This window comes from Miniopterus schreibersii (assembly GCF_964146895.1).
Source record: "Miniopterus schreibersii genome assembly, chromosome: 12".
NCBI lineage: Eukaryota > Metazoa > Chordata > Mammalia > Chiroptera > Miniopteridae > Miniopterus > Miniopterus schreibersii.
This window is the reverse complement of record NC_138112.1, coordinates 68,477,873-68,492,564: the sequence shown is the minus strand read 5'-3', so window position 1 is coordinate 68,492,564 and position 14,692 is coordinate 68,477,873. Positions and strand designations below refer to the sequence as shown.

The following is a 14,692-nucleotide window of genomic DNA, read 5'->3' as shown; positions in this document are numbered from 1 at the left end:
GAGGGAACCGAGCCTGAAGAGACAGTGGCACCAAAGGTGCAGCAGAATCCCTGTGGATAGGCTTTCTGAACTGCTACCCAGGTGGCGGAGGGGCCTGCGGGACTCCCGGGGGAAGCCAGTTTATGCAAAGTCTAGGCAGCAGGAAGTGCAGCCAGTTGCTGCCTCAGCAGCTTCCTAGCCCAGAAAGCTACTCTTGGAGCAAAAGAGGAAGTTTTACTCCTGCCCCAGAAGCAGTCCCAGTCCAACAGGGTTTCAGAAAGTTTGTTGTGATCATAGAAGAATGTATTAAAATCTACTACTTTAAACCCAGTTGAGAGCAGTGAGTTTTTTTTAAATGTCTTTGTATTGATTTCAGAGAGGGAGAGGGAGAGAGAGAAGCATCAGAATCATCAACCGGCTGCCTCCTGCTCGCCCCCTACTGGGGATCAAGCACAAAACCCGGGCATGCGCTGACTGGGAATCAAACTGACCTCTAGGTTCATTGGTCAATGCTCAACCATTAAGCTACACCAACCAGGAAAGCAGTGAGTTGTTTAAAAACTAATAGTAACATATAGTTGCTGATAGATTTGATCTCCCCAAAACAGGTCCAAAGCATCTCTTGCAATGGAAATAATTTTGGTTCTTGGGAATAGTATTCTTTGGGTTGAGCTGGCTTCTGGTTTTGAGATTAGTGTGGAGAACTGACAGCGTGGGAATCACCTGAATGTGCATGTGAACCTGGCCACTCTGAGCAGGGGAGCCACCTAATTCCCTTTCAGCTGTTCATTGAGCAACAGCACCACCTAGTGACCACCTTGGCAAAGGCATGGAACCAAGGGAAGCTCACACTGACCCACACATTAGGAAGAAAAAGAAAGGCCCTCGTCCTCAGTCTAGTCAATTCAGACATACCTCTCCCAATCCAGGTTGTGACCCCTGGAGGACAGCCACTTTAAAGTCTTTTGGCAGAAAAATTACTCAAGGACATCACAAGGTATAACCACACCTGACTGGCTTGTTTTATTGGAGAAGGGAACGTGGAGTTAACAATGTGAAGACAGCTGGGACCTGAGGTTGGGAAAAACACCCTCCCCTCCCCATACATGCCCACTGCCCCAAATAAAAAATAACCAACTATGGGAGAGCAGCTGAGACAGCGACTGGGGACAGGGGACAGAGACATGGAACTCGAGGGCAGCAGAAGAGACCATGCATGTGCTGGGAGGTCCCAGAGGCGGCGGCTATAGTAATGTGGGTACAAGTCTCTGTATCTTCCACACAGGTCTGTATAAATATATAGAGATAAGTTGTTTGCTTTCCCCCTTCTCCCCCTTCTGCTCCGTGCTGCTTGCTGAGGTCCCAGCTCCTCTTTCCACACGAGGACAAAGGGAAGAGATGATGAGCAAGTCATCACCGAATTGCAATCAGACCCACATCCATCAGCTTCTGGATCTTCTGCGCTATTACAGGATTCTTCAAGTGTCTAATGAAAAAGAGGCACAGCTTGAAATGAGACTTAACCTAAGAGAAGTCTTACTTGCTCTTGGAGCAAGCCCCACTGCAAACCCCCTAGAAGATCCCAACAGGAGGGGGTTAAGGCCAAATCCTGGCAGGAGAACTGCAGAGGCCTTGACTACTATGCAGTTAGAACCTGTGTTACAGGAACACAGCTTTAAGCGGAGGCCATTCTCCCAGCAAAACTGCTCTTTCCAAAGAACTGCTTAAGCTTTCACGGCTAACAGATAAAGCCCTTCCAGTTCACCACCAACTGCCAACCTTTTAAGTTTCAAGTAAAAATCACACAATAAGAATCACCCAGGGTGATCACATACATCCCCAACCTCGTGCCTTCTCACTGCTTTATTCTTCAAGGCCAGCTCCCCCAACTCTACTCACTCGCTGAGTGCCTGAGGGTCCTTCTGCATCTGTTCCAGGATGAGCCGCATGGCCGGGTCACTCATGATCTGCTGCACCTCAGGGTCAGCCATGGCCCGTCGCTTCACATCTTCAGGGCTGTCATGTCGGTTGTACTGGGCCATCATACAGCGTTGGTAACCATCTGCTGCCTCCTGCATTCCAGCAAACAACAGGGGGAGGGCGTTAGCACAGCCTGCCTCACCTCACTGCTTCAGCAGGTCCAAGATAACAGGGGCAATTGAGAAGGGCCAAGACGCACACATAGACACAGGTGAGAGGGAAGGATCAGTCAATGACCACTGAAAAGACCTCAAGGTGAAGTGGAGGCAGGGGAGAGCTCACTGGAAGCCAGAAACAGCCCTACCTTGCAGTTGGAGTCCAGCTCTAGTGCCTTCTGGTAGACATCCATAGCTTTTGTGTAGTCCTTCATTGCTTCTAGGGCAGCTGCTTTCCGTGTATAACCCTTGACTGCAGACAGAAATGGGAAAAGTGAGGCCTTATCCAAAATGCAGCTTCCAGGGCTGCTGCTTCCACCTCTTCACGAGCACCAACGTCCTTCACACCTGTGATGCTAGCTGCTAAATATTATAGCTGTGAGAACACAGGCAGGCAAAGAGCATGCTCTTTCCTCTCAATCGTTTTGACCAGAATCAAGGGATGGGGAGAGGAACATAAAGGCACTTACTGAAGGTTGGCTCTAGCTGGATACATTCCTCACAGTCCTAGGAAGAAGAGGCAAAAAGGAATTAGGCTCATGCCTTTCCATGAGCTACTTTAAGGCAGACTGCTCCCTTGGAATGACGACCTGAACCGCCACCCAGAGCCATTAGAAGGATTCTTCTTTTGCCTCCAGTGCTCCTTCCTGTCAATCCCAGCACGTGGGTGATTTAACAGCAGGCACAGCAAAAGGAGGGTAGAAGAGTGAGTTAAGCAACACCACAAGGGACAACAAATCCAGATTAGGGACCATTCCACCCAAGTGGCCGGAACTTTTCAAAAGGCTGATGTCATGATTAACAAAATAATAATGATTTTAAAAGCCCTGGCCCGTGTTGCTCAGTGTTTAGAGTATTAGCCCGAGCACTGTAGGGTCTCGAGTTCAATTCTGTCAAGGGCATGTACCTGAGTTGCAGGTTTGGTCCCCAGCCCTGGTGGGGATGAATGTGGGAGGGAACCAGTTGATGTGTCTCTCACACATCAATGTTTGTTTATCTGTTTATCTATCATCTACCCCTCTCTCTCCCCACCCCCCTGCACTCTCTCTAAAAATCAATGGAAAAAAATACTCTCCGGTTAGGATTAACAAAACTAAACAAAATATACACACATGACAAGTAAAGAAATCTGAGTATAGACATATAGTAAATGGCATTATGGTCTTAGTTTTGCTATTATCAGGTGCTAATAATATTTTGACTGGACGGGGGAAGTCATTTCAGGAGAAGCAGGCTCAAGAATTTGGAGGTCAAGTGCCAAAATGTATATAATTTCTTTTCACAAATGGTTCAGCAAAAATGCATCTTTATTGTTGAATATAGGTGAAGAATACAAAGGTACAGTGTATTTTTGTTTAAAATACCTTCAAAATATAAAATTATGTAAAAAAGAATGTGTTACACAGTGTAGTTTACAGAGCTAGGTCTAATTTCTAGTCTTCCACCAAGACTCTCTAAAACAAGAAGTAAATCCATTCAATGTTTCCCTCCTTTGCATAAGTGGGAGAGTACTGCTCCACCCCACAGGTGATGGATGTTACTCTTTGCCCTGCAAACCAACTTGTTTGACATTGTAGTCTTTAGGCCACAGACCGAGATCACAATGGCAGCAAAAACAAAACCATCATGGACTCAGGTGTTTCTAGATAGATCACATTTTTTCACCTTCCCACAAAAATGTTCCTGGTTTATCTCCTAGAGAAGTTATAAAATAGCCAAAAGGCACAGAGCAGCTTGTGCTCAAGAGAGCAATGGGGAAGAACTCCTCCACAGTGTCGAACATATTCAAACAATCATTCTTAATGTGACAGAACAACAGACCTGTCTAGCTGAGCTAAACATCAAAAAGTGAAGAAGAATGGTAATGCTGCTGTGGAAAATATGACAGTTCTAAAAAAACAACAACAAACAAACCCCCTAACATAGAACTACCCTATGATCCAGCACTTCCATTGTTAAATAAGAAAAAACTGAAACTAGGAGCTTGAACAGATACACTCATATTCATAGAAGCATTACTTACAATAGCCAAAAGTGGAAACATGTATCAATGGATAAATGGATACACAAAACGTGGTACATACATACAACTAAAGTGTTCAGCCTTAAAAAGGAAAGAAATGCTGACACATTCTATAACATAAACCTTGAGGACATTATGCTCAGTGAAATAAACCAGACACAAAAGAACAAATATTGTTTGGTTCCAGTTTTTTGAGGTACCTTGATCAAATTCAGAGACAGAAAGTAGAACAGTGGTTGCCAGGGGCTCAGGGAGGGGCAAGGGAGAAAATGCAGTTTCAGTTTGGGAGGGTGAAAAAGGTCTGGTGATGGGTGGTCGTCATGGTTCCACAATGGTATGAATCTACTTGATGCCACTGAATTGCACACTTAAAATGTTAAAAAGGTAAAATGAAACAAATACAATGTGGGGAAGGATTATGGGGTTAAAAAAAAAGATCTGAGTCATCAGGGAAGGTGGAAAAGGATCCACTTTCCCAAATACTCCCAATCGCTAACAGCATCATGGGCTGGGACCGGGTGAAGGCAGGTCCTGTACAGGGATGGGCAAAAGCAGGCTTACAGTTCGTGTGGAAAATAATACAATGCTTAATAACACAAGAATAAGCTGTGTTTCGCATACTCCCAACCGTAAACCTACTTCTGCGCATCCTTGTATTTCACAAACCTCACACATGTACAACCACCAACACGAATCTTAAAACAAGGACAGCAAGCTGATACTGATGAAAACGTGAAAAGAAAACACACATATTCCTTATGTACAGGTCACAATAACAGCTGCTCCACATTCCCATACCCTCTTACCTTCAGCGCCAGCTGAAACTCCAAGAGTTTGGTGTAGCAGGCAGCTCGATTGCTGTACAATTTGGCATCTCTTGGGTTCCGTTTGATAGCTTCTGTATAATGCTTCATAGCTTGGGGATAGTCCCCTGGATAAGATGATGAGAAACTTTTTAAAAAATGCATAAAGCCACCTTCTCCCACTAGGGCATATTTACCCTGTAGTCACCAAGGCCCAGAAAGCACGTCGACACCACTCTCATCCAAAAGTGTCACCATTGGGCTGTAGATACCTTTCTGGAAACATTCATTGCCTTTGTTCTTCTCCTCCAAAGCCAGGTCAGGGTTTATGTAGGCCAGCCGCTCTTGCTCCTTCAAGATTTTCTCTGCCTAAGGAAAAAAAATTCTTGGAACAGTCATTTAAACGCTCAGAAAACATAAATATTGAGCTTAAAAAGCCAGATTAGAAATTTAATTTTCAAAGAATACTGCTGGCAAGACTTAATTTTTAAGAATTTTATATGCCTCATTCTCAAGGTTCACTGTGAAACAGAATGGTTTTAACACTTGGTACAAATATATGCTCCATAGGAAATTGGTGCATGTGTTAATAGCACAAGTAATTTTCTGACCAATATTTTTGTGACTACAATCATCCCTCCTACATAATTTATGACAACTGGCATAATACACAACACTCTGGGTACGTAAGAAAACTCTTAAGTTATAAGAACCATTAACACTGTTAGCACACTGACCCTCAATATTAATGTGTTTTTTTTAAAAAAAAGTTTTTATTGATTTCAGAAAGAGGAAGGGAGAGGGAGAGCGAGACAGAAACATCAATGATGAGAGTCACTGATTGGATGCCTCATGCACGCCCCCCTTCTGGGGATCAAGCCCAAAACCTGGGCATGTGCCCTGACAGGAATCGAACCATGTCCTCCTGGTTCCTAGATAGACGCTCAACCACTGAGCCATGCTGGCTGGGCAATATTAACACATGTAAGGTTGAAATCTTGGATAATAAAAAAGATGGACAAAAAACTGGGTTATTCCCTACATGTCATCATTAAGTGATGGGGCAGCATCACGTAACATGACCAAAGACACTACTTATGACAGTAATAGAACAATAAATTAAGAGATAACAAAATACCCCTCATTCTGTTCCTACTCACCTGTTGGCATTTCTTGAGCACATCTGGTGTTCGGTGCTCCGCCAGAGACTTGTTGTAGAAATGGATGGCATCCTTGTATTTTTCTTCTTTAAAGTAGGAATTACCAATTCGTGCGTAAGCTCTGACAAAGACAAGAGGAAAAAGAAGTTGCTAAGAGGAGAGCAGACACAAGGCCAGTCCCTGCAGAGAAAACTAGAAACAAGGCCCACACCACTGCTCGGGCACTGTGCCCCCCCACACCTTTTGTCCTGACTCCCTAAGCCTCCTTTCCAGCCTTTTGTTTTTTGTTTTCTTTACTTATTTTTCTGTGGCTAAATTTCACCATGCAGAGAAATTTAAATCTTGGACATTAAAACCGCCACTCAAGGTACTCCAGAAGGTCGAGCATACCTGGCAATCTGTCGATAGTCTTCCCGGTTTTCTCGCCCCACTTCAATGGCCTTCTCACAAAGCTCCCGGCATTTACTGTAGTCAGCCTTTTCAAAGTACACAGCTGCCAGGCAGGATGGTTAAGAAGGAAGAGTCAGCCCTTGCCTCTCCCCAAGGACCACCTAGCAACTCACTTGCCCCTCGTCCTGGGCCTCACCTGCTTGATTGGTCATGTAAGTCATGTTGGTGGGGTCCAGGTCCTTGGCTTTGTCATAGTGCTTCAAGGCTGTGTCAAAGTCTTTCTTCTTGTAGGCGTCATTCCCCAACTCTTTTTCTTTCAGTGCCTAGATGAGGTTTGAAAGAAATCAGTGCTGAGCAAATCTATCCGAGACAGCAGAGAGAGCAACAGCCTGTGATCTGTCACAGGTACTGAATAGCACCTGCAACTACCATGTCTGTGGAAGCAGGTTTTTCACACTCAAGGCCTCTTCATCAACAGCTATAGGTTTTAAACAGTGAAGTAGGTTTTAAACAGCTATAGGTTTTAAACAGCTGTTAGAATGAAAAGCTAGAGTTTCATCTCTGCTTCCTCTAAAAGTCCCTCTTCCGCCTACTCTCCTGGATCTTTGTCAGAAAACAGAGGGCTTCTTCAGAGGAGAAGAAATCCCTTCAACTTGAATCAGCTTCAAAGAGGACAGCACAGTTCTGCATCAGGTTTGACTGTGAGAGGCTGCACTTAGTCCAGTTCCTGTTGTGTGGCTGTCTCCGGGTCTCAGTTGTCAGGGAACAGCAGCAGAGGGGGTGGTGAGGATGAGAAAGGGTTGTACTGGTGGCACGAGTCTTCAGCACAGCTTACTGCCACCCACACTGTACGGCCTTTTTCCAGCTTTGAGACACCCCAAACAACCAACACTTGCCCAATGAAAGATGCTAAATCTGGCAACAATCTGCTATTCTCATTTACAAGAAGGGAAATAAAATCATTTGGGTACTTGCCTCCTGCTCTGGAAGACAGTGTAGCTAAGTAGACAACTTTTAATTACATACCCTGTCCAACCAGAACAAAGCAGCAGAAGCCTAAGGACTGATACAGACAACATTCTTCTGGATCATGGCAAAGACAAGGATCACTCACAACTTTACTGGCTTGCTCTGGCCAACAGCCACATTGGCAGAACCACAGCAGCTGGGGGACTATGAAAGGGTAGCTCCTACTGCCACAAGTCTTTGAGATACAGAATTTCTATGAAATTGCTTGTACCTCTTAAGATATTGACCATTTTAAATAATAAGCTTAGCACACACTAAGCACTCAAAAATATACAGCCATCCAAGGTCTATAGATGTCCCCACCCGACACACCTATGTTGACTGAGTTGTTTACAATTGTATGAGAGAGTAAGGAGAGAAAGAGAGACCTGCTTCTTATTCTCTGGAAGATCTTCTTCCATTGGCTCTGGCTTGGTCTCCTTTTTGGGAGGAGGTGGTGGTGGTGGTGTTGCAACTTCCTCCTCATCATCCATATTGCCCAGATCAAACCCAAGGAGGACACTGAGAGTAGTCATGATCCGGGGATCTTGCAGTTTCCTAGTACAAAAGAACAGTAACAATTACTCTTCCCTGCAACTGATTTTTAAACTCCCATTGACTGCTAAAGCTCATACTACTATATATAAAAGCTTCTCACCATCAAAAGATTGCTAATTTTGCACTTAAATCATGAGTTACAACTGGGGAATAGTCAACCCTTCAAAAATCCATTTAAAATGAGGTAACAGAGGTAGATTTATTTCTTGAGCCAGCAGACAAAAAGATGAGTTATATGTATACTTCAACTGACCTCAGGAGCCAGAGATTTTCAGAGACACAGATATCAGTACAAGATTTAGAGATACCTCTTTACACGTGATATTCGTATTAATTTTTTTAAAAGATTTTTTAAAAAATATATCTTTATTGGTTTCAGAGAGAGGGAGGGAAAGGGAGAGAGAGATAGAAACATCAATGATGAGAGAGTCATTGGTTGAGCCTGCAACTCGGGCATGTGCCCTGACCGGGAATCGAACTCTGATTGCCTGGATCCTAGGTCGACGGTCAACCGCTAAGCCATACCTCGCTAGGCTTTAAAAAGATTTTTAAACTGATTTTAGACAGAGGGAGAGTGAAACATCCATGTGAGACTGAGAAATCAATCAGCTGCCTCCTACATGCCTCCTACCGGGCATCAAGCTAGCAACCCAGGCATGTGCCCTGACTGGGAATCGAACCAGCAACCTTTTGGTGCATGGGACGATGCCCAACCAACTAAGCTACACTGGCCAGGGCATGAAGTTCTTTTTAATCTTGAGTTTCCACTCCAATATGCCATCAGAGACAGCAGGGCCTTTGTGTATGGAAAGGATACAGTTGGTGCCAGATCAGAATTGTAGGAGAGCAATGAAGAGGCATGTAAGGGTTAGAATGAACATTCCAGATTACTGTGTTTTATGCTCCACAACCCTTTCTAGAAATACAAACAAATGACAAACGAACACACTCCTATTGCTCTTTGAAGAAAAAGCAAAGGTAGAAACCATGCAGGTGGATTGAGGGAACCCCCTGCCACCGGATCCCAGGAAGAAAACATGATGTTCGTATGCATTTCTAGAGATAAACCATGCTGCTTGAACTTACGTGCCAAGGTCGGACGGCTTATTTCGTAGTTGCTCTATCAGTACCCGGTAGGTAGGATCATTGAGCAGTGCCCTTGTCCTGGGATCACTCTCCAACTTCTGGTACAGATTGGGCATGTTGAAAGGGTTCATGAATTTCCTCTCTGTTCCAAACAAAGGAAAGTAAATCGGTTTACTCAAGTTACTATGCCCCTATAGTTTATTGACATTTTGGGGGGGGGGGGGGGGGAAGCCTCAAAATTAACCCCATTTTAAAGATAACGATTAAAAAAAGGGAAAATGAGAATGTACACGATGCTCACCTGCCAACCGGGCCTCCATATTCTGTAAGCCCTCTTTGAGCTGAGGGTTATTTGCTTCATGTTTTAAACCCTCCTCATAGGTTTGCTTGGCTTCTTCAAATCGGTTTAAGAACTCAAGAGCTGCTGCTTTTCTCGAATAGCCCTTAAATCAGCAAAGATAGACAGAAAATTCAGTCACGGGCCACATAACATTATGGTTAAAGACGAACTGCATCTGTGACAGTGGTCTCAGATTATAATAAAGCTAAAAATTTCCTATCACCTAGTGACACTGTAGCCATCCTAATGTGGTAGGGCAATGCTATGCTATTTCTTAAATAAACTTAGTGTAGTCTAAGTGTACAGTGTTTATAAAGTCTACAGTATCGGACAGTAAGGTCCTAGGCCTTCACAACTACTCGACCTCACTCACTGACTCACCCAGAGCAATTTCCAGTCCTACAGGCTCCATTCCTAGTAAGTGCCCTATATAGGTGTACCATTTTTTATCTTTTATACCATATTTTGCTGTACTGCTCCTTTGTTTACACAAATACTTACCATTGTGTTACCGTTGCCTGTAGTATTCAGTACAGCAACATGCTGTACAGGTCTGTAGCCTAGGAACAATAGGCTAGACTATATAGCCTTATTTGTGCAGTAGGTTACACTATCTAGATTTGTGTGCATGCACTATGATGCTTGCACAATGATGAAATCATTTAATGACTTAGTTCTCAGAACGTATCCCTGTTGTTAAGTGACGCATGACTATAAAGGGTACCTAGAGGTAAATCCAGAAGGTGAACTCAAAAGGATCTATGAATCTATTTTACATTTTACGGAACAAATGGGCATTTATGTGAAGTCAAAAACAAACAAAAAAACCCCAAAGCAAAAAAACGAGGAAGAAAAGCAGGATATAAAGCCAAGATGGACACTTCAAGAATCTAGCCAACTACCAAAGAGGCACACCCTCCCCATCCCAATTCATCTTATGATCAAGTTTCTTAGGCAGAATTTGCTTTCTCAGTTCAAGAAAATAAGACATGTTTTAACAATCGATGGTACCACAGAATTTGATGAAAATATGCTATTACTCCGAGGAATATACTTAAATGGGTAATAAACTACTAGTCTATTCAGCTAGGCAACAAGCCAGGTCAGGAGGGCCTGATACTTAAGAACTGCACACCAAAAGGCATTTCTGGGAAGCATGAAGAGGCCCAACTCACCCACAGCTTACCTTGCCCCAGTCAGGCTTTAAATCAACAGTTTTGCAACCATCCTCATAGGCCTTCTGGTAGTCTCCTTTCTTGGCGTAGGCCGCTGACCGATTGCTGTAGAGCACATGGTTGTGGGGATCTAACTTAATTGCTTCAGAGTAGCACTGTAATGCATCGTTGATGTTGCCGGCACTCAGGGCCTTATTGCCCTTCTCTTTTAGCTCATTTACCTGAGTAGAAAAGGAGCCACAATATGCTTTAGTCCCAACTTTTAGGTGATGCTCATTCTTTGCTGCAGTTACCAATAGGTTACTTTACAGATCAGAAGAGAGAAACCATAGATTAATTCATTTATACTTCCCACACATTTGGGAATAAATGGTTACCATAGATTAATTCATTTATACTTCTCTGCGAACAAAAATAAAATAACCAGGCGAAATAAGCCTGACACATTGCTGTCCACTGGCTCCCACGTGGATTAGTAAGAACTCCAGCCACTCTTCTAAGTCTCTACTTTGAGCTGATGAAGCCACTCTAGGGCATACTTATGAGTTCCTGTATATTTCCAGAGTCCAAACAATAAACTGAGCACAGGCCTGGTCACTCCTCATAGAAAAAGGCCATTACGAAAGAAGCGAAACAAGTGTGCACTAAAGGCTTTAGGATGGCTTCTTCAGGAGCATCAAGATGCTCTTCCACGATCAGAGAAATATGTACATATTTCCATTTATAGGTATGGTAATATACTACATGGAAGATTAACGCCCTGTTCTTTAATGGGTAAAGGAAAGCCAGCCCCCTCCCAAAATCAGGCTTTGCCATGCTTAGATACTAATCTCTTATAACTGGGTGGAGGATGATAAAAACACTACCAGAGGTTCACTCCCCTGTCCTCTCAAAACACTCAGAAGGGAAGAAACAGGAATGCATTAAAACATTCAAGTAGGTGAAGTCTGGGCCTTGGCTTTCAGAGCAGGGGCATAATTGAAGGGGTTTCTCTTAACCAAGGTGGCCCTACAAGAAACAGAGGACAGTACCTTAAATGCAAACACATCCACTGAGATCAAGCTAGGTCAATGTCATTCAAGTTACTATATCATTCTTTCTTTTTATCTATCACCCACCTATGATGCAAGAAAGAATTCTGTTAAGAGAAATGATTTTGGAACTTAGGCACACCAGCCTGGAGCCTCCATCAGAGAGAACTTAGAGAGAACCTCAAAGTGAAAAAAGGTAGGAGACTGCCAAACTTAAGCTAAAGGATAAAAATCTTAGAACCCAGGATGGAGACCAAAAGTTAAAAAAAAAACTCAACTAGTAACAAGAGGCAGCTAGGAACAGCTTGATGAAGTTACTGCCTATTCTATACACCATCATTTTCCAAATGAAGTACTCGGTCAGGAAATAAAGTTTGTAGGTCACGAGCAGCACTTTGAAAGATCAAGTGGAGCCTGGCTGTGTGGATCACTGGTTGAGCACCAACCCATGAACCAAGAGGTCACCAGTTCAATTTCCCATCAGGGCACACACCAGAGTTTTGGGTTTGATCCCCAGTAGAGGGCATGCAGGAGGCAGCCCAATGATGATGTTTCGCTATCATTGATGTTTCTATCTCTATCCCTTTCCCTTCCTCTCTCTAAAAATCAATAAAAACATATTTGAAAGATCAAGTGGAATAGAAAGTACTAGCGTGTAGTCCACATAACAGTAAGTACTGTTTTGTTAAATGTGTTATACAGTTGTATGTAAGTATTGGGTCAAATGTAAAAAGTGTTATTACTGGCATTTATTTGAAAGGTATCACACTTATTTTTAAAAAAATACAATTTTAGACACTCAAATTTCTCTAAAATTGGTATGTGAATCTCAAAGTTGAAAATGAAAACAAAAAGTAGAGAAGTCACATATTTATTTTTAAGAATGGGTTTAAGATAGTAGGCCCTGACAACCCCTGGAATTAAAATGCTAGGTGGTCAAGCCTTGGTTGGGTAGCTCAGGTGGCTAGATCATCGACCCTACATGCCAAGGTTTTGGGTTTGATCCCACGTCAGGGCACATACAAGATTCAACCAATACGTGCATAAATAAGTAGAACAATAAATGGATGTCTCTCTCTCTCTCTCAAATCAATAAAAAAAGAACACATTAAAAAAAAGCCAGGTCATTTGTACAACCGTCAGGGTAAATTTGTAGTCCTGCATTTAGTCAGACATTCATTTACATTCTACTTGTACATACACTTCTCTAATGGGCACTGTGATTTTATTTTAAAAAATAAAATAAAATTTTTTTTACTTTGGTAAACCAGGGAAAATAAAACCTCTTTTAAAAATTTAACAGACTGATATGTTTCTGATTCCAGAAATCTCTTTCTTGTCTACACCACAGCCTGCTTATTACCAGATAAAATTTAATTACCGCAAAGGTGAAAAAAGTTAAACTTGTCCGTTCCACTCCAAATTTCTGTTTTAATTTAGTAAAGAGACTCCAGATTTGACTAAAGAAACAATGGCTATCCTACAGCAAAAGGTTAGGCTCTGCAGATCACACCAAAAATATAAGCCTCTCTTTTTTAAAAAAATTCCAGATCAATCATTACAGCTCAATGACAGATTCCAACTGAAAATAACCTCTGTAGGCCTTTCACAACCTTCAAGCCACTGGGATATAATTAAGACACTAAAGCAACCAGCAGCAGCTTCAAACTCGCTTCCCCCCCAAATGCTGAGCAGAGGCAAACAACTGACTTCGTGCTGCTCATCTAGAGTCTAAATTTTCTACAGCGACGGCCTCTTCCTAGTGTAATTAGAAACCGACCTTTCAGAAGAGTCTGTCCTCGGTTACTCTAGAATCACACATACAAGGAAGAAAAAGACAAGGAAGGGGAGGGCCGCACATGTATTTGTGAAACACTGGTGGAGACGGCGTTCGTTCCAGGGACTTTTGCTGCACCCTCCCCTTTCCTGCATCAGGCAAAGAAGCCGGCCTGCTGCTCGTCATACCTTCACTCAACACTTCCATCCCGGTTTTCAAATACAGAAAAACAGTTTGTTTTCCCCAGATGGCCAATAAGTCCCTCAGCTACTTCCAGCGTATGCCCGTCCCCGCTGCGTGCATTCCTCCAAGTTAACTGTGGCCAAGTCTGGGTGGCTTCTTCGGCGGCATTCTCTCATATATCTCCCAGAAGCCGAATTCCCTGATGTAGACCCGATCCCTCGCGCCTCTTCCGCGTCCCCTCGACCACCTCCATCCATCTCTCCCAGAGCCGCTGGCTCTATGCCCCCTCCCCCCGCTTAGCCCGGAGCCACCTCCGGGAGGCCTTCAGGGCCCGGCCACGGCCCCTCCCGGGCCGGACTCACGCCGAACTCTCGTCTACCCTCGGCTCTCCTCGCCGAATCGAGAGGCGACCAGCACCGAGTGGACCCGGCGCTCCCGGAGGCCGGGCCTCGCTCCACCACCGCTCACTGCCTGCGGCCGCGGCCCTCACGCCCTCGCCTTCCTCCGTGCTCGGGTGGCCCCAGCCCTCAGCCCCGATCGGGTGCCTGCCTGGCCCCTCACGCCGCGCCCGGGTCTCGGCCGTCCCGAAGCGGTCCCTGGGCCTCAGCCTGCCCCTCCACCTTCACCTGCTCCATAGCCCGGCCCGGAACCCGGTTGAATCGATTCCGTCGGCTCCGCGTTCCCAACCGCACGCGCCGCCTTCTGGAACCTACTAGAAGCTGCCGGGACCCCCGGATCCCGCCCCTTCCTCGCCTGCTCAATGGTCACGCTCCTCTAGGGGCTTTCTGTGCTTCTCTATAATTGGCTTCAGGTCTAGCCCATCATCGTCGCTTCTCTTTCATTGGACAGCCGGGAGCAATCCCTTCGGCCCTGCCTCCAGGACGCCTCAGGATTGGGTGCTCCCAGATAGACCCCACCTTAGGATGTACGATTGGAGGGCGGGACGGAGAGCAGCGACAGGGATTGGCCATTTGCTCCGCCAATCGTGGCCGCCCTGGCCGCGCCCATTGGTCTTGTTCTTTCTGGAAATTTCCACTTTTCCCA

The 14,692-nt window shown here is 44.5% G+C and overlaps 1 protein-coding gene across 1 annotated transcript; it reads right to left on the bottom strand.

The window, feature by feature from the left end:
- Positions 1–976: 976 nt before the first annotated feature.
- On the bottom strand, positions 977–14,424 carry STIP1 (stress induced phosphoprotein 1). The gene is made up of 14 exons (XM_081153472.1): positions 14,275–14,424; positions 10,669–10,878; positions 9,444–9,585; positions 9,143–9,284; positions 7,888–8,056; positions 6,687–6,813; positions 6,491–6,593; positions 6,101–6,221; positions 5,213–5,309; positions 4,944–5,068; positions 2,585–2,621; positions 2,264–2,367; positions 1,879–2,051; positions 977–1,465 (listed from the first exon to the last, which is right to left on the bottom strand). The coding sequence occupies exons 1-14, from the start codon at positions 14,281–14,283 to the stop codon at positions 1,393–1,395; spliced, it is 1,632 nt and encodes a 543-aa protein (XP_081009598.1). The 5' UTR covers positions 14,284–14,424; the 3' UTR covers positions 977–1,392.
- Between the last annotated feature and the right edge of the window lie 268 nt (positions 14,425–14,692).